This window comes from Erinaceus europaeus, chromosome 4 (assembly GCF_950295315.1).
Source record: "Erinaceus europaeus chromosome 4, mEriEur2.1, whole genome shotgun sequence".
Classification (NCBI taxonomy): Eukaryota; Metazoa; Chordata; class Mammalia; order Eulipotyphla; family Erinaceidae; genus Erinaceus; species Erinaceus europaeus.
In genome coordinates this window covers 99155596-99179705 of record NC_080165.1, presented here as the reverse complement: position 1 = coordinate 99179705, position 24110 = coordinate 99155596, and the positions used below count along the sequence as shown (strand labels likewise).

General features: G+C 43.4%; 1 protein-coding gene across 1 annotated transcript in view; it reads right to left on the bottom strand.

Moving 5' to 3' along the window:
• Positions 1–24110, bottom strand: part of FOXJ2 (forkhead box J2) — a 44360-nt gene that overhangs the window by 11116 nt on the left and 9134 nt on the right. Inside the window, exons 2-8 of the mRNA XM_016194514.2 lie at positions 21982–22328; positions 18092–18166; positions 14952–15020; positions 14613–14753; positions 10755–10953; positions 6462–6833; positions 5151–5252 (exon numbers count right to left, since the gene is read on the bottom strand). Coding sequence (XP_016050000.1) covers positions 5151–5252; positions 6462–6833; positions 10755–10953; positions 14613–14753; positions 14952–15020; positions 18092–18166; positions 21982–22314 — 1291 coding nt within the window. The 5' untranslated portion in view covers positions 22315–22328. The remainder of the gene's footprint in view (positions 1–5150; positions 5253–6461; positions 6834–10754; positions 10954–14612; positions 14754–14951; positions 15021–18091; positions 18167–21981; positions 22329–24110) is intronic.

The window sequence follows — 24110 nt, the reverse complement described above, 5'->3', positions numbered from 1 at the left end:
AAACAGGGACACAACCAAAAAAGAAAACTACAGACCAATATCTCTGATGAACATAGATGGCTAAAATACTGAACAAAATTCTAGGCAAACGGATACAGCAGTATATTAAAAAGATTTTTCATGATGATCAAGTGGGGCTTATCCCAAGCATGCAAGGTTGGTTTAATGTACATAAATTAATCAATGTGATCCATCACATCAACAAAAGCAAGACCAAAAACCACATGGTCATATCAATAGATGCAGAGAAAGCCTTTGACAAAATACAACATCCCTTTATGATCAAAACACTACAAAAAATGGGAATAGATGGAAAATCCCTCAAGATAGTGGAGTCTATATATAGCAAACCTAAAGCCAACATCATACTCAATGGTGAAAAACTGGAAGCATTTCCCCTCAGATCAGGTACTAGACAGAGCTGCCCACTATCACCATTACTATTCAACAGAGTGTTGGAAGTTCTTGCCATAGCAATCAGGCAGGAGCAAGGAATTAAAGGGATACAGATTGGAAGAGAAGAAGTCAAACTCTCCCTATTTGCAGATGACATGATAGTAGACACAGAAAAACCTAAGGAATCCAGCAAGAAGCTTTTAGAAATCATCAGGAAATACAGTAAGGTGTCAGGCTATAAATTAAGATTCAAAAGTCAATGGCATTCCTCTATGCAAACACTAAGCTAGAAGAAATTGAAATCCAGAAATCAATTCCTTTTACTATAGCAACAAAAACAATAAAATATCTAGGAGTAAACCTAACCAAAGAAGAGAAAGACTTGTATACTGAAAATTATGAGTCACTACTCAAGGAAATTGAAAAAGACACAAAGAAGTGGAAAGATATTCCATGTTCATGGGTTGGTAGAATTAACATCATCAAAATGAATACACTACCCAGAGCCATCTACAAATTTAATGCTATCCCCATCAAGATCCCAAGCACATTTTTAGGAGAATAGAAAAAATGCTACAAATGTTTATCTGGAACCAGAAAAGACCTAGAATTGCCAAAACAATCTTGAGAAAAAAGAACAGAACTGGAGGCATCACACTCCCAGATCTCAAACTGTATTATAGAGCCACTGTCATCAAAACTGCTTGGTACTAGAACATGAATAGACACACTGACCAGTGGAATAGAATTGAGAGCCCAGAAGTGAGCCCCCACACCTATGGACATCTAATCTTTGACAAAGGGGCTCAGACTATTAAATGGGGAATGCAGAGTCTCTTCAACAAATGGTGTTGGAAACAATGGGTTGAAACATGCAGAAGAATGAAACTGAACCACTGTGTTTCACCAAATACAAAAGTAAATTCCAAGTGGATCAAGGACTTGGATGTTAGACCACAAACTATCAGATACTTAGAAGAAAATACTGGCAGAACTCTTTTCCGCATAAATTTTAAAGACATCTTCAATGAAACGAATCCAATTACAAAGAAGACTAAGGCAAGTATAAACCTATGGGACTACATCAAATTAAAAAGCTTCTTCACAGCAAAAGAAACCACTACCCAAACCAAGAGACTCCTCACAGAATGGGAGAAGATCTTTACATGCCATAAATCAGACAAGAGTTTAATAACCAACATATATAAAGAGCTTGCCCAACTCAACAACAAGACAACAAATAACCCCATCCAAAAATGGGGAGAGGACATGGAAAGAATATTCACCACAGAAGAGATCCAAAAGGCCAAGAAACACATGAAAAAATGCTCCAAGTCTCTGATTGTTAGAGAAATGCAAATAAAGACAACAACGAGATACCACTTCACTCCTGTGAGAATGTCATACATCAGAAAAGGTAACAGCAGCAAATGCTGGAGAGGGTGTGGGGTCAAAGGAACCCTCCTACACTGCTGGTGGGAATGTCAATTGGTCCAACCTCTTTGGAGAACAGTCTGGAGAATTCTCAGAAGGCTAGAAATGGACCTACCCTATGATCCTGCAATTCCTCTCCTGGGGATATATCCTAAGGAACACAACATATCCCTCCACAAAGATCTGTGTACACATATGTTCTTGGCAGCACAATTTGTAATAGCCAAAACCTGGAAGCAACCCAGGTATCCAACAACAGATGAGTGGCTGAGCAAGTTGTAGTATATATACACAATGGAATACTACTCAGCTGTAAAAAATGGTAACTTCAGCATTTTTAGCCGATCTTGGATGGACCTTGAAAAAATCATGTTGAGTGAAATAAGTCAGAAACAGAAGGATGAATATGGGATGATCTCACTCTCAGGCAGAAGTTGAAAAACAAGATCAGAAAAGAAAACACAATTAGAACCTGAAATGGAATTGGCATATCGCACCAAAGTAAATGTCTCTGGGGTTGTGGGTGGGGAGAATACAGGTTGAAGAATGATTCAGAGGACTTAGTGGGGGTTGTATTGTTATATGGGAAACTGGGGAATGTTATGCATGTACAAACTGTTTTACTTACTGTTGAATGTAAAACATTAATTCCCCAATAAGAAAAAAAGAAATAAAGAAATAAATATATAAGAAAAAAAAGAAAAAGAAATCAACACCACTGTGAGGCGCATTCTGACAGCAACTGACATCTGGTGATGCCCTACAATTTCTTTTTTCCCTTTCTTTCTTTCTTTCTTTCTTTCTTTCTTTCTTTCTTTCTTTCTTTCTCTTTCTCTTTCTCTTTTTTTTGCCTCCAGGATTATCAATGGGGCTCAGTACCTATACTACGAATCCACTGCTCCTGGAAGCTATTTATTCCCATTTTTATTGCCCTTATTGCCCTGTTGTTGTTATTATTGTTATTGTCACTAGACAGGACAGAGAGAAATCGAGAGGGGACAGGAAGACATGGGGGGAGAGAAAGATAGATACCTGAAGACCTACTTCACCACTTGTTAAGTGACCCCCCTGCAAGTGGGGAGCCGGAGGCTCGAATGGAGATCCTTATGCTGGTCCTTGTGCTTTCGCACCATGTGCGCTAAACCCAATGTGCAACTCCCTAGTCCCCTAGAAGCTTACCTTTTCAATCTTTCTACTTGCTCTTTAGGAAAAAAAAAAATGGGGCCAAGTGGTAGTGCACTTGTTAGAGCACATGTTACAATGCTCAAGCCAATGGGGAAGCTTCACAAGTGGTGAAGCAGTGCTGCAGGTATCTCTCTTTCTCTCCCCCCCCCCCTTTTTTCCCCTCCAGGGTTAGCTCTGGGGCCTGGTGCCAATACTACGAATCCACTGCTGCTGGTGGCCATATTTTCCATTTCTTTCTTTCTTTCTTTTTTTTAAATATACAACAGAACAGAGAGAAATTGAAAAGGAAAGGTAGGAGAATATAGGGAAGGGAAGAGAAAGACACCTGTAGACCTATTTCACTGCTTATAAAGTGACCCCCCTGCAGGTGGAGAGCCAGGCAAATGTCCTTGAGCTTTGTACTATGTGCACTTAACCCTGTGTGCTAATGCCCAGCACCCTCATTCTCTCTCTACCTCCCCCTTTCCCTCTTGATTTCTTGATGTCTCTACCCAATCAATAAAATATTTTTAATAAGATTTATTGTACATTTTATTTCATAAAAGTAACATAAAGAGTCAGTCCTTAAGCTCCATTACTCTACCATCAAATTGCAGATGCTACCATGAAGCCCTTCTGACTTCCCTGGGCAGATGACCTCACTGATGTACCCTGGAACCCCGACTCTCCAGACCTCTGCCTCACTAGGGAAAGATAGAAACAGGCTGGGAGTATGGATCTACCTGCCAATGCCCACATCCAGCGGGGAAGCAGTAAGACAAGCCAGACCTTCTACCTCTGCACCCCATAATGATCCTGGGTCCATACTCCTAGAGGGATAATAGAAAAGTTTCCAATGGAGGGGATGGGATATGGAACTCTGGTGGTGGGAATTGTGTGGAATTGTGCCCCTCTTATCCTATGGTCTTGTCGATCATTATTAAATCAATAAAAAAAATAAATAAAAGTAACATAAAGAGAAACAAAGAGTGAACCAGAGTATCACATTGGCACATGCAATGCCAGGAATCATGCTCAGGGCTTGATGTTTGGAAGACCAGAATTCTACTACTGTATTACCTCCCAGGCCATCTCCTTGTTGCTGATATAATTTTTTAAATATTTATTTATTCCTTTTTTGTTGCCCTTGGTTTTTTTTTTGTTTGTTTTAGTTATTATTATTGTTTTTGTTCTTATTGATGTCATTGTCATTGTTGGATAGGACAGAGAGAAATGGAGAGAGGAGGGGAAGACAGATAGATATACCTGCAGACCTGCTTCACTGCCTGGGAAGTGACTCCCCTGCAGGTGGGGAGCCAGGGGCTGGAACCAGGATCCTTATGCTGGTCCTTGTGCTTTGCACCACCTGCGCTTAACCCGCTGCGCTACTGCCCAACTCCCGCTGATATAATATAAAAAATCAAATTTCAAAGTGACTGACTGAATGACTCTGATCACACTGTCAGTAAGGATTAATAAAGCTACACAATGGTCTGAATTCCTCAGATCATTCTTCTGTATAGAACTGGCTAGGATCAAACACAATCATTTTTTTGAGTTAAGGTCAATTTAATTAAAATTGGGCAGGGAAGATAGCATAATGGTTCTTCAAAAGACTTCATGCCTGAGGCTCTGAAGTCTCAGGTTCAATCCCCCATACCACCAGTAGTCAGAGCTGGGCGGTGCTCTGGCAAAAAAAAAAAAAAAAAATTAATTTAAATTTATTTTTTATTTTTTTTACAGCAAGGATTGAAATCAGGGTCTCATCTATATAAAACATACACTCTATCACTGAGCTACATCCCCAGTCAAAACTAATTTGAAAATAATATCATAATTATCTATTTTGTGTAACATGGAGGAGAAATAATGAAGTAAGTTCCCATTCCTCAAACTTTACTCACTCAACCATCCCCTTCTGGTTCTGGTTTCTTTTTCTTTTCTTTTTTTTTTTTTAAGATTTGTTTATTAACTGATGAGTGAGAAAGAGAATCAGAGAATCCCTCTGGCATGTGCAATGCTGGGGATTGAACACGGAACCTCATGACTCAGAGTCCAAAACATTAGCCACCTCACCACCACCTGGGCCACCCTACTGAATTTTTCAATCACATTACCACCCTCTTGTCTCCAGCCATCATCTTTGGATCCCTCACCTGAGAACTGTGACTGCTCAATGCTGGACCAATTGAGCCGATTCACCATCTTGAAGCTTTCCTTTAAGGAGTCTATATTGGAGCACCAGTCAGGAGGAAAGGCTACAAAGAGATGTAGGGAGGGGGTAACAAGATGAAGTATGGTCCTCAACTGCACGTTACATTTTATCATTACTTTTATTGCCACCAGAGTTATCACTGGAGTTTGGCTCCCCCTGCTCCAAGTAGCTATATCTATTTTTTCTTTCTTTTGTTTTTTTCTTCTATTAGAGAGACAGAGAGAAATTGAGAGGGAATGGGGAGACAGAGAGGGAGGGAGAAAGCGAGGCACCTGCAACACTGCTTCACCACTTGTGAAACATCCCCCTGTAGGTTGAACTTGGGTCCTTGTGCACAGTAATTAATGTGCATGCTCTACTAGGTGTGCCACCACCCTTACCAGTTAGATTCTTAGATTTATACATGTAGTCAGTTGCATTATCAAGGTAATTTTGGAGTCTTCCTCCCTGGAGGTTTTAGGACTAGGAATGGTCTCTGTGCTGTGGGTACAGAGTGATTCATAGTCAGGAGACTATGCAAAAGAATCCTAATTTGTCTAAGAATTCTGCAAGACTGGGTTCCATTCACTCAGATGACCTCTCCTGAAGAATCTGAGTTAAAAGAGCCACTGTTGGCACAGTACATGAAACACTGGACTCCCAAGCATGACGTCCCAAGTTCAATCCCTAGCAGTACATGTACCAGAGTGATGCTCTAGTTCTCTTTCTCTCTCTCCTTCTAACTCTCTTACTTTTTCTTTTAATTGCCACCAGGGTTATTGCTGAGGCTGGGTACCGGCACTAGGAGCCCACTGTTCCCAGCAGTCTTTTTTTTTTTAATCTTTCTATTATATTTGATAGGACAGAGAGAAATTGAGAGAGGAAGGGAACTAAAGAGAGAGGGAGGGAGAAAGAAATGAAAGAGAGAGAGAGAACTGCAGACCTGCTCCACTGCTTATGAAGCTTCCCCCCTGCAGGTGGGGAGTGTGAACTTGAACCCATGTGCTTATACATGGTAATGTACACTTAACCAGATGCACCAATGCCTGAACCCCTTCTCTCTTGCTGATAAATAAATGAAATGAATGAAAGAGGGAAGGAGAAAAGGAGGGAAGCGAGTGAGGAAGGGAGGGAAGGAAGAAAGGAAGGAATGAAGGAAGGAAGGAACCAATCAACAGCAGGCTACTGCAATCTACCCATCAAATCAGAGTGAGAGCAAGGGAGTCACTCCACCCTCCATTAAGGGGAAACCCTCACCCCCACCCTTACTCACCAAAACCAGGACTGTTGATGGGCGCCTGGCCCTGGGCCTGCTGTTGGGCGGGGTGAGCGTGGGGGTGGTGCTGGTGTGGGGGGTAGCCACTATGCTGCAGGGGGGGCGGGTGCATGGCCATCACAGGGGGAGGCCCGTAGCCCTCGGCCCCCGCTTGCTTCCCCCCAGGTGGGGTACACCCATCTGGGCTTGGGGTGTGCAGTGGAGGCACACCCCCCACCGTCGAGGGGCCCTGGGTGGGTGCGGACTGCTGCGGGGGCTGTGCTGCTTGGGGTGGAGGCTGTGGCGGCGGCTGCTGAGGTGGTGGAGGCTGTTGCTGGTACATGTAGTAGTTGTTCGAGGGCTGCATGTCCCCCAGAAGAGACGAGAAGCCTGCGGGGATGGAGATGGAGGTGGGGGGAGAGAGCAGGTTAAGTGATGCTGGCAACAGACATTTCCCCAAACAGGATCACTAGCAGGTAGAAACAGGAGGCTCCCAGTGGAAAACGTAAAGTTCAGAGGGTTCCAATGTCCTGTGATAGCAAAGAATATTCCCTGGGTCCCCTGATAGGACCACTGCCATTTTAGCAAAATAAATAAATAAGAAAAAAAACAAACCCACAAATAAATAAATAAATAGTGATCTAAGACGGGGCTATGTCGATAACGCACTGGCCTCTCAAGAATAAAGTCCTGAGTTCAATCCTTGGCATCACGTGTGCCAGAGTAACGCTCTGGTTTGCTTTCTTTCCCCCTATCTCTCTCATAAATAAATAAATATTTTAATATTGTTATTATCTTTATTTGATAATAGATAGCCAGAAACTGAGAGGGAAGGGGGTGACAGAAAGGGAGAAAGACAGAGAGACACCTGCGACACTCCTTCACCACTCACAAAGCTTTCCCCCGCAAGTGGGAACCAGGGGCTTGAACCTGGGTCCTTGTACACTGTAACATGGGTGCTCAATCAGGTACACCACCATCCGGCCCCAGATAAAAGTAAATACAAATGCACCAATGTAAAGGACTCAGGAGGTACAGTTCAGGTCCTGGTGTGGTGCACAATGGTGGAGGAGGATCTAGGTGAGTGGCTAGAGTGTTGTGCAGAAAACTGAAAAATGCTACACATATCCCACAACTGTATTTACTGTCAACTGTAAATCATAAATCCCCCAAATAAAAAAAAATTGCCTCCAGGGTTATTTCTGGGGCTCAGTGCCTGCATTATGAAACCACTGCTCCTGGAGGCTGTTTTTTTTTTTTACCCTTTTGTTGCCTTTATCATTGTTGTTGTTGTTGTTGTTGTTGTTGTTATTGCTGTTGCTGTTGGACAGGACAGAGAGAAATCAAGAGAGGAGGGGAAGACAGAGGGGGAGAGACACCTGCTTCACCACTTGTGAGGTGAACCCCTGCAAATGGGGAGTGGGGAGGGGGTTTGAACAGGGATCCTTAAGGCAGGTCCTTGTGCTTCACGCCATGTGCACTTGCTTATCCCACCACCTTGTAGCCCAAAAAAAAAAAAAATTAAAGGAGGAGGAGAAAAAAAAAAGAGGAAAAGGAAATCAGTGCATGCTTTCTATGCTATTTTTGTTAGGATTTATTAAAATCTTTACATGAGAGAGGAGAAAAAAGAACCAGCACATCACTCTGGTGCATGTGACGCTGGGGCTCAAACTCAGGACCTCATGTTTAAGAGTTGAATACGGGAGCTGGGCAGTAGTGCAGTGGGTTAAGCGCATGTGGCGCAAAGCACAAGGACCGGTGTAAGGATCCCGGTTCAAACCCCCGGCTCCCCACCTGCAGGGGAGTCGTTTCACAGGCGGTGAAGCAGGGCTGCAGGTGTCTTATCTTTCTCTCCTCCTTTCTGTCTTCCCCTCCTCTCTCCATTTCTCTCTGTCCTGTCAAACAACAAGGGCAACAAAAGGGAATAAATAAATAAGAATTGAATACTTTGCCCACTGCACCACCTCCCCAGCCGCCTTTATGTTATTTTTCAAGGATTTTAGGGTAGACCTAAAATCACAGTTTCAAAAGGTTCAGAGGCTCCCTCCTCAGAGATTCAGGACAGTAGATGAGACATTAAACATCAACTAGAGGGCAACCCAGAAGTGGGCACAGTAGTTAACGTGATGGGCTCGACAACAATAAGTTCTGAGTTCAGTCTCTGGTGTTAACAAGATGTGTTCATTCAGCTAGAAGGGGGCAGGGGAGACATCGAAGCACTGAAGCTTCCTCCTGTGCCACAGTATCTAGAACCTACCAGGATCAGGCACACAGTACAGCATGGACCCTGCCCAGTAAGTTGACTCTGACCCTCTGAACTGATTTTATAAAAGATTTTATTAATATTTATTTATTTATTCCCTTTTGTTGCCCTTGTTTTAAATCGACTCCCCTGCAGGTGGGGAGCCAGGGCTCTAATCGGGATCCTTACGTGGTCCTTCACAGGCGGTGAAGCAGGTCTACAGGTGTCTTTCTCTCCCCCTCTGTCTTCCCCTCCTCTCTCCATTTCTCTGTCCTATCGAACAATAACGACATCAATAATAACTACAACAATAAAAAACAACAAGGGCAACAAAAGGGAATAAATTAAAAAAACATAAATTAAAAAAAAGATTTATCTATTAATATGTGTGTGTGTGAGAGAGAGAGAGAGAGAGAGAGAGAAGAGACAGATACCAAACCAGAGCATCATTCTGGCATTCTTTCAAGAGAAAAATAGATAAATAAATAAGTAAATAAGTAAATCTGAGGGCCTGGGAGGTGGCTCATTGAGCAAGCACATTACAGTGCAAAAGGACCCAGGTTCAAGCCTCCGTCCCATCTGCAAGAGGGAAGCTTCACAACAGTAAAATAGTACTGCAGGGGTGTGTGTGTTCTCTTTCCCCCTCAATTTCTCTCTGCATTAAAATAATAATAATAATAGTCATATCGCACCAAAGTAAAAGACTCTGGGGTGGGTGGGTGGGGAGAATACAGGTCCATGAAGGATGATAAATAACATAGTAGGGGTTGTACTGTTAAATGGGAAACTGGGGAATGTTATGCATGTACAAACTATTGTATTTACTGTTGAATGTAAAACATTAATTCCCCAATAAAGAAATCAATTTTAAAAATAATAATAATAATAATAGTAAGTTGGTGTATTGCACCAAAGCAAAAGACTCTGGGGTGGGTGGTGAGGAGAGTACAGGTCCTGAAACAGGATGGCAGAGGACCTAGTGGGGGTTGCATTGTTATCTTGAAAACTGAGGAATGTTATGCATGTACAAACTATTGTATTTACTCTTGAATGTAAAACATTATTACCCCAATTAAGAAATTTTTAAAAATAAAAATAATAATAAAATAATAAGAAGAAGAGTAACTAGGATCCAGGCAGTGATGCACTCAATTAAGCTCCCATGTTCTAATGCACAGATTCAAGCCCCCTGTACCCACCTGCAGGAGAGAAGGTTCACAAATGGTGAAGCAGGGCTACAGGTGTTTCTCTCCCTTTCTATCTCGCCCTCCACCTCAACCTCTTTCTGTCTCTATCCAATACATGAACAAATAAAATAAAATGTATTGAAAAAATAAACTATTAAAGATAAATAAATAAATCTGAGCCAGGGGCTGGGCAATGGTGCACCTGGTTAAACAAATGTCACTATGCACAAGGACTCAGGTTCAAATCTACAGTCCCCACCTGCAGGGGGGAACGCTAGATGAGTGGTGAAGAAGGTCTTCAGGTGTCTCTCTTTCTCTCCCTCTTTTTGTTCCCCCCCCTCAATTTCTCTCTGTCCTATCAAAATAAATAAATATTTTTAAAAGAATGTGACTTAAAAAATAATAATAGTAAATCTGGGCTAGGGATATCCAAGTAAAATAACACACTTCATGCCTGAGAGTATAAAGATCACAGGTTCAATCTCCCACATGACTATAAGCCAGGATTAAGCACACTCTTGGTGGTCCTCTCGTTCTCATGAAAACAAACAAAACTGCTCTCACAAGAAATGCTGTGGTTCTTGAGAAGATACAACTACCGCCCCCTAGTGGCCATTCTCTAAATGACTTGTTTGCAGCTATATCACTGCTCTTGCTGGAGAAAGGGTATTCCAATGCCTTACTCTCTGAAGTTTATAGCCCAGCCTGCCTCCAGAAATAGTTATCCTTAGGACCAAGCCAGAATAGCTCAAATCCAGAGTGTGGGTTCATGACATGTCCCTCTGTTCAATGACGAAGCCTTCCTGGTGTCAAAAATAAGAAAGAAGGGAGAGAAGAAAATGTCATCACTGACCTAGGCTCTCACCCCCACTCCAGACTCACCATGCTGGGAGGAAGATGAGGACTTCTCCAGCATGGATTTGTAGAGGTTACGGAAGGACCAGCTTAGGTCCTGGAAGTTGATCTCTGAGTAGGAGAACTTGAAGTCGTGGTTGGTGCTGTATAAGGGAGGGGGACCCTCAGTACTTTCTCGGCCTGGAGGCCCAGCTGCCACTGCTCCACCATCCACAGGTCCTGTACTCTGCAAAAAGAAGAAAAAGAAGACAGACTTGACCCACATCCTAAAAGAGGGACTAACACAATTCTCTTTTTTATTGCCACCTCGGTTATCATTGGGTCTTGGAACCAGCACTATGAATCCACAGCTCCTGGTGGCCTTTTTTTTTTTTTTAATTTTATTTTATAGGACAGAGCAAGAAACTTAGCAAGAAACTCAGAAGTAAAGAGGAGACAGAGAGGAAGAGAGAAAGATAGATACCTGCAGTCTTGCTTCACCGCTAGTAAGCCTACTCCCCTGCAGGTAGAGAGTGAGGGCTTATAATTCTAAGTATAAATATTTACTTTAGCCTAAGTATTTAATGTTTTAGATTTGTAAGATGGCCAAACTCGACCACTGGGATTAGATTGTTTAAGGAACTCTAAAAACATATCTGTATATGTAGCTTTTTTAAATACCTAAGTCAACTACAACTTTAGACCAGACAGATCAAGACCATTTGGCCCTGTCAATATCTTAAATATGGAGACTTTTCAGATACCACTAAAAGGCACAAAACACAGTGAGGTCAAGTATATTACTTTAGATGCTACCCACTGGATTTTCATAGAAAACAAATCCCCAACCAACTTGGTTATAATAATAACTAATTACTGCGATTTTAAACCCTTTCTAAGACTTCAAGAAGCCCTTTGAATTCTCTTTAAGGTCCTCATTTCTCCTAGTCCTGGAACCTCTAGGATATGCCCACACTTCTTGATGTTCCTTCTCTCTGATTCCTTACCACCATACCACCTCTGTCGCCTTCAACCAAATCGCTACTGGTGCTGCCATCTTGTGTTATGTTGCCACTGAATTCTCACTATGGATGGTAGCCAGAGATACATGAGATGTCAACCTCGAAACTCCTCAAACCTGGTGAGATCTTTCCTAGCCCATGGGACTTCCTACATCCATATTAGATGGCACATCATTTAACAAAGTTAACAGATACTAGATATGGGCTAGGGTTTAGGGTACTGGGTACCTGTATCCATAAGCAAGGGGCAATTATAAAACTCAAAGTGCTAAATCGTCCTTGGTGAGTAGACTTAGAACTAATAAACTTGGAGTCCTACTTGAAGTACCTGAAGAAGGTATTATAAATTCTCTAATAGATTAGTAGACTAAATTAGCTTGGCAATCTACCAGAAAGGCCCAAAGAAGACAGATCCCAAAAACTTGATTCTGGTTGGGTTCAACAAATGACAATGAATGTTTAAACAGCTGGGAGAAAGTCTAAGGTCATCAGATAAAGAGGACTATAAAAGTTGGATAAGGGCTAAGAGACAGGCTCCTTAATAATGCCCTTTTGATCAATATCACACCACTTCATCATCTGGGGCCCTAGTTAGGGAATCCTTGGATTCCCACACAAATATGATGGGCCTAGACCTCTAATGGATCCCTCTCTCCACCATCAATGGTCACTTCCATCAGGAACATCATCAAAAACCCTCTTGCAGGCCTTCCCAGGACCTTGCTCTCACCATAAAGCAGCAATGGTAGGGACTGACCCAGTCTCCACAGGGAGGCTGGGGTACCTTGCCCTGACACTTGAAGAAGACTGGTCCTGAAATGAGTGCAGCCTGCAATGTTCCCAGCTGTGACCATGAGCTGTGAGCTCAGGCTTAGAGGCTACACTGGCTCTGGTGCTAAATATAAATACTTATCTGGGCCCTGGGTTAGGTAGATGGAGGTAAATAATTAATTTTATCCACAGAATCTTTTCAAGAATGGAAACTACTCTCTGACCTAATCCAACTTTCTAGCCCTTTTCTCTACTCTGATACCATTTTCTGAGACAATATTTTTATCCAACTTCATGTTAGCTATCAAACTCAAGTGAACTACAATAGTCATGGGCCCCTAGGAACATGCCTAGAGTGGATTTCCTAGCTTCCTTCTACCATAAAATCCCTAATCTCATCTGCTCTGTCCCTACTTTTTGGTTACTGTTCATTAACCATTTTGTCTCAGTTTATAGCCTGTCACCTTCCAGACACCAAGTTTCAGACACTAACATGATTCCATCCTGACATCTCTGGGAAGACAACCTCATCAATGTGTCCTGGAACCTCACCTCTCCAGAGCTCAGGGAAAGATAGAAACAGACTGGGGGGGGGGGGGGGGCAGAGTTGGGCGGTAGCTCAGTGAGTTAAGCGCATGTGGTGCAAAGCTCAGAGACTGGTATAAGGATTCCGGTTTGAGCCCCAGCTCCCCACCTACAGGGGAGTCGCTTCATAGGCAGTGAAGCAGGTCGCAGGTGTCTATCTTTCTTTCCCCCTGTCTCCCCTCCTCTCTCCATTTCTCTCTGTCCTATATAACAATGACGACATCAATAACAACAACAATAATAACTACAACAACAATAAAAAAAAAACAAGGGCAACAAAAGGGAAAACAAACAAATATAAAAAAAAGAAACAGGCTGGGGGTATGAATCAGCCTGCCAATGCCAATGTCCAGCAGAGAAGCCATTACAGAAGCTAGACCTCCCACCTTCTGCATCCCCCCCAAAAAATAAAATTTGATCCATACTCCCAGTAGGGGAGAAGTAACAGGAGGAAGAGGATAAGAGATCTCTGAACTCCAGCTCCATCAGGACCCGGAGAGATAAGAGGAAAAAGGGATGTAGTAATAGAGTTATATGTGCCTTGGAGGGGAAAAGAAGACAGAACCTGGAAGAAGAAGGGGGCGATTATGTACAAATGTAGACAGATGGTTGTAGAGATGACAGTTAACCCATGTCTGCAACCTTAGAAGAAATGTGGTGGCTTGCAATGGAGGGATTGAAGATTCAGAACTCCGGTGGTGAGAATGGTATAAAATTATATCCCTGTTGACACGTAATTTTGTATATCAATATTAAATTACTAATAAAACTTAAAAAGAGAGAAAGTGAGGGTTTAAACCCAGGTCTCTGTGCATAGTAACATGTACACAATTAGGTGTATCACTGCCCAGCACCCCCCCAGAAAAACTTTTAATAATCACCAAGCTCTCTTGCTTTTCCCAACTATATTCTTTTCTCTTTCCTTGCTCACTTGTTTTCTTTTCTTTCTTTTTTTGATAGAGTCAGAGAAATTGGGGGAGGGGGGAGATAAAGAGGGAGAGAGAAAGAGATACCTACTGCACTGCTTCACCACTTGTGAAGAGTCCTCCCTGCAGGTAGGGGACAGGGGCTTGAACCCAGGTCCCTGAACATTGTACCATGTGTGTTCAACCAGGTGCACCACCGCCTAGCCCCTGTTCACTCATTCTTATCTTGATACAGCTTCTTTTCCTTTTCCCATGACACCCTAATGCTCTCTTTTCCCCTTCTTAAAACTCACTTCACTCCACTTCTCCTCTCCCTACTTTTTCCTCCTGGTCTTTCTCAAAGTTCTGTTGTCTCTTTCATTTTTCTTTTGCTTTCCCCTTCTTTCCCAACTATATATATGTTTTGGTTTGGTTTTACCTGTGGCTTCTGGTGGGACTAGCCTTTGACCTGGAAAATTTGATATCTCAGGCATGAGGGTCTTTCTGCATAGCCACTGTACTATGTAACCAATCTTACTCTAATTTTTTTTTCTGACAAATGTATGAATCTATTTGCCCATCCATCCACCCAGTAAGGCCTGACTGCCACCTCTGCTTCCTACCTGGCTGTAGTTGGTGATGGCTGTGGGGCTTTGAAGTGGCATCTGAGGATTCCCCTCAGGAGGAAGTGAGGTGTCCCCACTTCCTGGAATGCCTCCCCGTGGGCTCTTATTTGCCTCCTGTTCTGGTGAGTCTTGGGAGAGCTGAGGGTTATGAAAGAAAAAAAAAAAAAAAAGTCTGTGAGTAGCAGCTAAACAGTCTCCCAAAGCCCATAGTTTCACTCTGCTGGTATTCATCCTTTCCCTCAAATACAGGACACAAATGAAATCCGGGAAAGGTTACCCAATGCTGTAAAATTTTGAAACTTGGTAATTCCATCACTACATGAGGCAGAAACTTACATCATCATCCGGAGGGTGTCTTCTCTTTCGGGAGATGTCAGGGCAGGTGTCAATTGTCCAATAAGAGCCCTAAAAAGAGAGCCCATCCCCACAGAGAACAAAATCACTTATGTGGAAATACGGGTATTTGGGAGGACTTTCACATAACAGTCATATTAAGAAAGACACCTAGATGTCCACACAGAATCTTGAGTATGTTGTCTATATTTTAATGGATCCTAGCTAGTTTTTTAATTTAAGGAGTACAATTATCCTAAGAATTTGCACAGCTTGCATATCTCCTACTGCCCCAAACACAGCCTCAATTGTTCTAGAGGGTTTGAATGGAAGCATCTGGTTCAACAAATACTAAGACTTTATAAGAAGGATGATGGTGCCCCCATAGGACGTTGCCCTCAACATGGATCAACAATGGCAGAGAATGTTCCATCTTCTGAAGGGAGGATGGACAACATAACCCATGCTACACCTGAGGAAGATGGGTTCTGAAATTGGGGCAGCTTGGAACAATCCTACCCATGACCACAGAATGTGAACTCGGATTTACAGGGATGCAGAGGTCACATAGGTTCCTAAGCTGAATATGGGCACCAAATCACATCAAATCGATGGGGTTTACAGTCAACAATACTTATACACCTTTCCCATATTTGGGAGTGACTCTCTTCCCTGATCCAGCTTTCTGGCCCTTTTTCCAACCATGACAATAAATTGGGTCCACCTGCATATGAGATGTCAGGCTCAGGGGGAAAAAAAAACAAACTAGTTTAGTCATGGGCCCTGTGGAATATAACTAAAATATGCCTACTAACTATCTACAAAACGGAGAACCCCAAATCTTCATCTGCAATATTCTAGCCTTTAGTTTCATGATTAAAGTCAACAATTTGTTTGGCTTTATATGTTAACTCTTCTTTTAGCCACCAGGTTCCAGATGCTACCATGATGCCAACTGGACATGACAATCCCATCAATGTGTCCTGGAGGCCCACTTCCCCAGAGCTCTGCCCCACTAGGGAAAGAGAGAGACGGGCTGGGAGTATGGATCAACCTGTCAATGCCCATGTTCAGTGGAGAAGCAATTACAGAAGCCAGACCTTCCACCTTCTGCACCCCATAATGTCCCTTGCTCCATACTCCCAGAGGGATAAAGAATAGGAAAGCTATCAGGGGATGGGGTAGGACATGGAGTTCTGGTGGTGGGAACTGTGTGGAGTTGTACCCCTATTATCCTATGGTTTTTGTCAATGTTTACTTTTTTTTTAAAATATTTATTTTATTTATTTATTCCCTTTTTGTTGCCCTTGTTGTTATATTGCTGTAGTTATTATTGTTGTTGTTGTTGTTGGATAGGACAGAGAGAAATGGAGAGAGGAGGGGAAGACAGAGAGGAGGAGAGAAAGATAGACACCTGCAGACCTGCTTCACCGCCTGTGAAGCGACTCCCCTGCAGGTGGGGAGCCGGGGTTCGAACCGGGATCCTTATGCCGGTCCTTGTGCTTTGCGCCATCTGCGCTTAACCCGCTGCGCTACAGCCCGACTCCCAATGTTTACTTTTTATAAATAAAAATTTAAAAAAAAATTTTAAAAAAAGAATGATGGTGGTTACCATGGGGGAGAAGGGGCACAGAACTTTAGTGGTGGGTCTGGTATAGTAGGACTGCACATCTTTAATCTTATAATCTTGTAAGCCACTATTAAATCACTAATAAAAAAAATTAGAAAAGAAATGCCCAGACAAAACCCTTCCCTTCCAGAGGCTCTCTAAAGCAAGTCTCTCCCTCTCCCTCTCCCTCTCCCTCTCCCTCTCCCTCTCCCTCTCCCTCTCCCTCTCCCTATCTGTCTCTCTTTAAGATCCCTCAATTGGGAGTCGGGTGGTAGTGCAGCGGGTTAAGCGCAGGTGGTGCAAAAGCGCAAGGACCGGCGTAAGGATCTGGGTTCAAGCCCCCAGCTCCCCACCTGCAGGGGAGTCCCTTCACAGGCAGTGAAGCAGGTCTGCAGGTGTCTCTCCTTTATCTCCTCTCTGTCTTCCCCTCCTCTCTCCATTTCTTTCTGTCCTATCCAACAACAGTGACATCAATAATAACTACAACAATAAAACAACAAGGGCAATAAAAGGGAATAAATAAATAAATATTAAAAAATTTAAAAAAAAACTTTTTTGAAAAAAAGATCCCTCAATCAAGGATTCCTTTTAAAAAAAAAACTTTTCATTTATTCTGTTTGGATAGAGACAGAAAGAAATTGAGAGGGGTGGGGGAGAGAGAGATGAAAAGAAACAGAGAGACACCTGTAGCTCTGCTTCACCACCTGTGAAGTTTTCCCCCTATAGGTGGGAATCAGGGGCTTAAACCTGGGTCCTTGTGCACTAGAATGTGTGTGCTTAACCAGGTGTGCCACCGCCTGGCCTCAAGCAAGTCTCTCTTTAACACTTCAGTCTCCATACCCATCAAATAAAGAGAATGGCCCTTCCTTTCTCTGTTGTGTGTGTGTGTGTGGGGGGGGGGGGGGGAATCAAAGGTCTTCTGTATAGGAAATTTCCTACAAAGGTCATTAAGCCCACCACTTACATCTAGACACACACAAAGAAGTGTCAACTTTATCATATATTTTTATTTTAAAAAGAGAGAGAGAGAGAGAGACTGCACCATCTTCCTTAGTTAAATGAGGGCCCACATGCTTGATAGCCAAACTCTTCCTTTGAGGATAAAAAATAATAATAATAATAAAGCTGCTTCTCTAATTAATATGATTTCCTTTTCTAGGTGATTAAAACAGCTTCTTGGGAGTTGGGCTGTGGTGCAGCTGGTTAAGCCCAGGTGGCACAAAGAGCAAGGACCAGTGTAAGGATCCCGGTTCAAGCCCCCAGCTCCCCACCTGCAGGCGAGTTGCTTCACAAGCGGTGAAGCAGGTCTGCAGGTGTCTTTCTTTCTCTCCCCCTCTCTGTCTTCCCCTCCTCTCTCCATTTCTCTCTGTCCTATCCAACAACGACATCAATGATGACTACAACAATAAAACAGCAAGGGCAACAAAAGGGAACAAATAAATAATAATAAAATATTTTTTAAAAAAAACAGCTTCTTAACCCAGCTTTTCTTGCCTTCCTGCTCCTCCCTTCAAAGCTGCAAGTCATCTCTCACCTTCCCAGGGTCATCCCGAGGTCTGGGCACCTTCCGGAAACACTTGTTGAGGGAAAGGTTGTGTCGAATTGAATTCTAGGGAAGCAGAGACTTGGGTCAGATCTAAGCATTGTATAAAGCAGGAAAAAAAATTCACCAAGAACATGAACAAACATAACATACAATCAGTCAAGTTCAAATATCAGTTGAAATTTAGCACGTCTTGGGCTGGCAAAATAGCTCACTTGGGTAGTGTGCTGCTTTGCCCTGTGTCCAAGTTCAAGCCTGGCCTCTATCCCATTGAAGGAAGTTTCAGTGCTGTAATCACTTTCATTCTCTCCATGTGTCTCTCCTCCTCTCTGTCTAAAACTTAACAAATAAGTAAGCATGCAAGCAGACTTTGCCCCTCTTAAGCATACAGATGGAGGAAACTGTGAGAGCAATGCCACGTAAAAAATGCAGAAACAGACTGGTGAGAGGTAATAGCCAGACAGAAGTCTCTCCACATCCAAGAAAGATACTTCCCAAGACACCCACAAGATGCCTAAAACTACAAATAGCACCAAACCCCAAATACACTATGCCCTTTGCTATACACATATGCCAGTGATAAAGCTGAATTTATAAGTCAGGCACAATGAGAGACTACCAACAATCACTACTAATAAAGTAGAACAACTATAACTATATACTGTCTTAAAAGTTCTTAGAAGGTCTGGGAGGTAGTGCAGTGAATAAAGCATCAGTCAAACTCTCAGGCATGAGGTCCTGAGTTAAATCTCTGATCTTGGGTCCATGCTTCAGACCCAGAGGGATAAAGAATGGGAAAGCCTCCAATGGAGGGAGGGGTTGGGATGCAGAACTCCGTTGGTGGGAATTGTGTAGAATTGTACCCCTCTTATCCTACAGTCTTGTCCATTAAATCAATTTAAAAAATCTTTGACAAAGCATACGCCAGAGTGATGTTCTGGTTCTCTCCCCACCCCTTGTCTTATTAATAAATAAAATAAATCTTTTTTAAAAAGCATCATCTACAATGAGACATTTATTTTTAAATGTCTTGTGAATGTGGCCCCCCCCCCAAAAAAATACATTTTTTTAGGTAAAACTTTCAGAACAAGGTTAAATATGGTAACTGAAGCCACAGAATGCAAAACCAATTATAGGAGAGGGGAGACACAGCTGCAAATTGGACTACCAGATGCTTCTGGAAAGTTCAATCTTACGTGCCTACTGACAAGAATATAAATACCCAATTTCTTAATTTACACTATCTGCAGTAAAAGGTCAGTGTTTTCAAACTGTTTGAAACAGATAGCTGACCTGTTAGGGCATGTGCCTTATCAGGCCCAAAGTCCCATGTTTAAGCCCCAGAACCAGGACAGGCTCCACAAGGGCTACAGTAGTGCTGTGGTGCTTTTCCCTTTCTCTGTCTCTCTTCTTCTCTGAAGTCTTATCTGTCTCTCTAAATATATCTGAAATTAAAAAAGAATGGAAAAAAAAATATGACCCAGAAACAGTGGAATTCCGCAGGTGTGAGGCTTCAACACCATATAAATAAATGATAAAACAAAAACAAGGGATTCAGGCAGTAGCGCAGCGGGTTAAGCACAGGTGGTGCAAAGTGCAAGTACCGGCATTAAGGATCCCAGTTCAAGCCCCCGGCTCCCCACCTGCAGGGGAGTCACTTCACAAGCAGTGAAGCAGGTCTGCAGGTGTCTATCTTTCTCTCTCCCTCTCTGTCTTCCCCTCCTCTCTCCATTTCTCTCTGTCCTATCCAACAACAATGACATCAATCATAACTACAAGGGCAACAAAAGGGAATAAATATTAAAAAATAAAAATAAAACAAAAGCAAACCAAAGCTTTTTATATAACTGAAAATTAAATATAAAGTATAAGTAAAACAAAGGCAGAGTTTACAATGTTTTTTCTCAACAGCACAGAGAATGGTCACATTTGGAGAAAAGAAATTCTGTTGCAGGTAGGGGAGATAGCATAATAGTTATGCAAACAGACTCTCATGCCTGAGGTTCCAAAGTCCCAGGTTCAACCCCCTGCACCACCCTCACCGCTGAGCAATGCTCCAGTAAAAAAAAAAGAGAGAGAGAGAGAGAGAACAAGAGGAAAGAAAGAAAAAGGGGAGAGAGAAATACTGTTGCTTATTATGTGTAGGGTGGGGTTAAGGACATGTTTATAAAGAGAAAAACAAATGTTTTCAATAGTCCCCAGCTCATTGAGTCCATAGGCCAACAAGTGATTTATAGAGTGAGAAAACTACATTTAACTACATTAAATCCCCCTCCCTATTCAATAACTGGCAAGCAAAATGCCACTCCCAAAGACTGAGTACATAAATCATCCTTGTCTGCTTGGAAGTAGTCCCCTTCTCCCTTTATCTCCAGCCAAAGAACTTATCCTCCCGTTACTTACTTGGTGGATGAGCTGTTAGTGAAGGACCTAATTATACATATTTTTTTAGTATGCAGTTTTGGTAAAAGATGATGACTGCGCAAGGAAGCTTTGGAAATCTAGTGCATTCCTATCTCTGCATAGGAAGGAACATGCCTTTCACAGTGACTTGAACATGGTTGGCAATAAATACTTGTGAAGTGAATGCATCTCTCTCCTTAGGAGTCAGAAAATAAGAGGATAGGCTGAACAACAGCATCCTGTCATCCCCATAAATATTCTTTTTTTTTCCCTTTTGTTGTTGCCCTTGTTTTATATTGTTGTTGTAGTTATTATTGTTGTTATTGATGTCATAATTATTAGATAGGACAGAGAAATGGAGAGAGGAGGGGAAGACAGAGAGGGGGAGAGCAAGATAGACACCTGCAGACCTGCTTCACCACTTGTGGGTAAAGCTCCCTGCTGCAGGTGGGGAACCGGGGGCTCGAACCAGGATCCTTATGCTGGTCCTTGCACTTTGCGCCACCTGCACTTAACCCGCTGCGCTACTGCCTGACTCCCCCCCATAAATATTCTTAGTAGCTTGGTATCATTGGAGTTTCCCTGACGCACCTTGTAAAAGTTACTGAACTAAAAAAAAAGGATGAGGGAGAAGAGTAAGGAAGAGGGAAAAGGTGGGTAGAGAAGGAGGCTAGGGAAGAAAAAGGAAAGGGGTGGTCCAGAAGGTGGCGCAGTGGATAAAGCATTGGATTCTCAAGCATGAGGTCCTGCGTTCAGAGTGATGTCTGGTTCTTTCCTCCTCCTATCTTTCTCATTGATAAATAAATCTTTTTTTTAAAAAAAAAGGGAAGGGAAAGGGAAGGGAAAAGGAAGGGAAAGGGAAGGGAAAAGGAAAGGAAAGGGAAGGGAAGGGAAGGGAAGGGAAGGGAAGGGAAGGGAAGGGAAGGGAAGGGAAGGGTTGGAGAGACAGCAAAACGGTTATGCAAAAAGATTCATACATGAGGCTCTGAGGTCCCAGGTTCAATCCCCAGTACCACCAGAAGCCAGAGATGAGCAGTACACTGGTAGAAAGAAAGGAAGGCAGGAAGGGAGACAGAAAGGAAGGAGGAAAGGAAGGAGAGAGGGAGGGAGGAAGAACAGGCAGTGGCGCACCTGGTTAAGTGCACACATTACAGTGAGCAAGAACCTGGGTTCAAGCCCCTGGTCCCCACAGGCAGTGGGAAAGCATCACAAGTGGTGAAGTAGAACTGTAGGTATCTTTCTGTCTTTCTCCTTCTGTCTCCCCTTCCCCTCTGAATTTCTTTGTGTCTCTATCCAATAATAAGTATTATTTTTAATTTTTTAAAAGAAAGGAAGAAAGGAGTAGGAGATAGAAGAATGAGATTTACACATTTCAAAATGAGTCAGAGTGAACTGGACCAGTGTATAGGAAGAAGCAAAAGTACAGAAAATGATCCTCAAAAGTTAGTAATAATCCCAGAAGACAGAAGCTGTCTCACCTTCCAACCAATGCCAGCATTCTTATAATAGGGGAAGTTGTCACAGATCCAGCGGTAAATCTCACTCAGGGTCATCTTCTTGGCTGGAGAGGAGTTGATAGCATAGGTGATGAGGGTGGCATAGCTGTATCGTGGTTTGCCATCCTGATGGACGGCTGCCTCGTCTTTGCTCAGGGTAGCATTGGGATCTGTGGGTGAGCCTGGAGGACACTTGCGGCTACCCCCGGGTGTCCCTGCCTGGGAGGCGCTCCCCAGCTTTTCGATGGTGGCCCGGAGAGTCAGCTGGGGCAGCCAGTCGATGGAGGTGAGGCTGCTCTCTAAGTCTGAAGCCATGGTACTCTCAGGCTCTGCAGAAATGGAGACAGAGGGGAGAAGGTGATGATGGGGTGGGTGAGTCTTGTCTTTAGCTAATTGATGCAAGTAATGTTCCCACCCCAGAGCTTTTAAAATGTCAGTTCTGGGGGTCGGGCGGTAGCGCAGTGGGTTAAGCGCATGTGGCGCAAAGCGCAAGGACCGGCGTAAGGATCCCAGTTCGGGCCCGACTCCCCACCTGCAGGGGGGTCGCTTCACAGGCGGTGAAGCAGGTCTGCAGGTGTCTATCTTTCTCTCCCCCTCTCTGTCTTCCCCTCCTCTCTCCATTTCTCTCTGTCCTATCCAACAATGAACATCAACAATGGCAATAATAATAACCACAACGAGGCTACAACAACAAAGGCAACAAAAGGGGGGAAAAAATGGCCTCCAGGAGCGGTGGATTCATGGTGCAGTCACCAAACCCTGGAGGAAAGAAAAAAAAAAGTCAGTTCTTAGGCTTAGGAGACAATGTAATGGCTCTGCAAAAAGACTCTCGGGCCTGGGGGCTAGGCAGCAGTGCAGTGCAGAGGGTTAAGTGCACATGGCACAAAGTGCAAGGACCAGGTAAGGATCCCAGCTCCCCACCTGCAGGGGGTTTGCTTCACAGGCAGTGAAGCAGGTCTGCAGGTATCTATCTTGCTCTCCCCCTCTGTCTTCCCCTCTTCTCTTAATTTCTCTCTGTCCTATCCAACAACAATAGCAATAACAACAACGATAAACAAGGGCAACAAAAGGGAAAAAAATGACCTCCAGGAGCAGTGGATTAGTAGTGTAGGCACTGAGCCCCAGCAATAACCCAGAAGGCTAAAAAAAAAAAAAAAAAGACTCTCAGGCCTATAGCACCAAAGGTCCTAAATTCAATCTCCAGCATCACTATAAGCCTGAGTTGAGAAGTGCTCTGTTAAAAAAAAAAAAAAAAAAGTTTTTTTCTCACTGTCATTCTCATAGTGTACTCCTTGACCAGGTTATATTCCCAGAACCCCTAAGTGGGCAAACCACCAAGCAGCTAGCTGATGATGGTCTGGGCTGGAACCGGGATACTTAAGCTGGTCCTTGCACTTTGAGCCACATGCGCTTAACCCACTGTGCCACCAGACGGCTTACCAACAGTAAGATTTATTAAAAAGAAACAAAATCTCAGTTGGAGCCCTGGGCTCCCCACCTGCAGGGGAGTCCTTTCACAGGTGGTGAAGCAGGTCTGCAGGTGTCTATCTTTCTCTCCCCCTCTTCCCCATCTCATTCCATTTCTCTCTGTCCTATCCAACAACTACAACAATAAAAAAAAACAAGGGCAACAAAAGGGAAGAAAGAAAAGGTCTTGTGTACACACACACACACACACACACACACACACACTTCTAAAGATGCTTCTTACTAGATACTTTGGAGCACTTGCCCTGTTTTCCCCACACTCACTTGCATGGGAGGCATATTAGCTACACTCACCCTCCCCTGGAGAAAATGAAATATGACCACCTGTCAAGAAGGACAGGTGCAAGACAGGCACGGAAGCAGCAGCCCACATGCACACAAAAAACACAAGTAGATCCACAACATACATTACCAGCAGGGCACACAGTCACACATGGAGGCAACAGCCCCCAGCACAGCTGCCTTCAGCACCTTTAAGCTAGCTCTGGGCGAGTTCCCGCCTACAAACATCAAGCACCAGGAAGAAGTCAGCAGCAGGACCCTCCCACCTCGCAGAGCTGCACTGAGCCAGGGAGACACCCAGCTGTGTGCACACCACACCGGTAACAATCAGATAGCCTGGC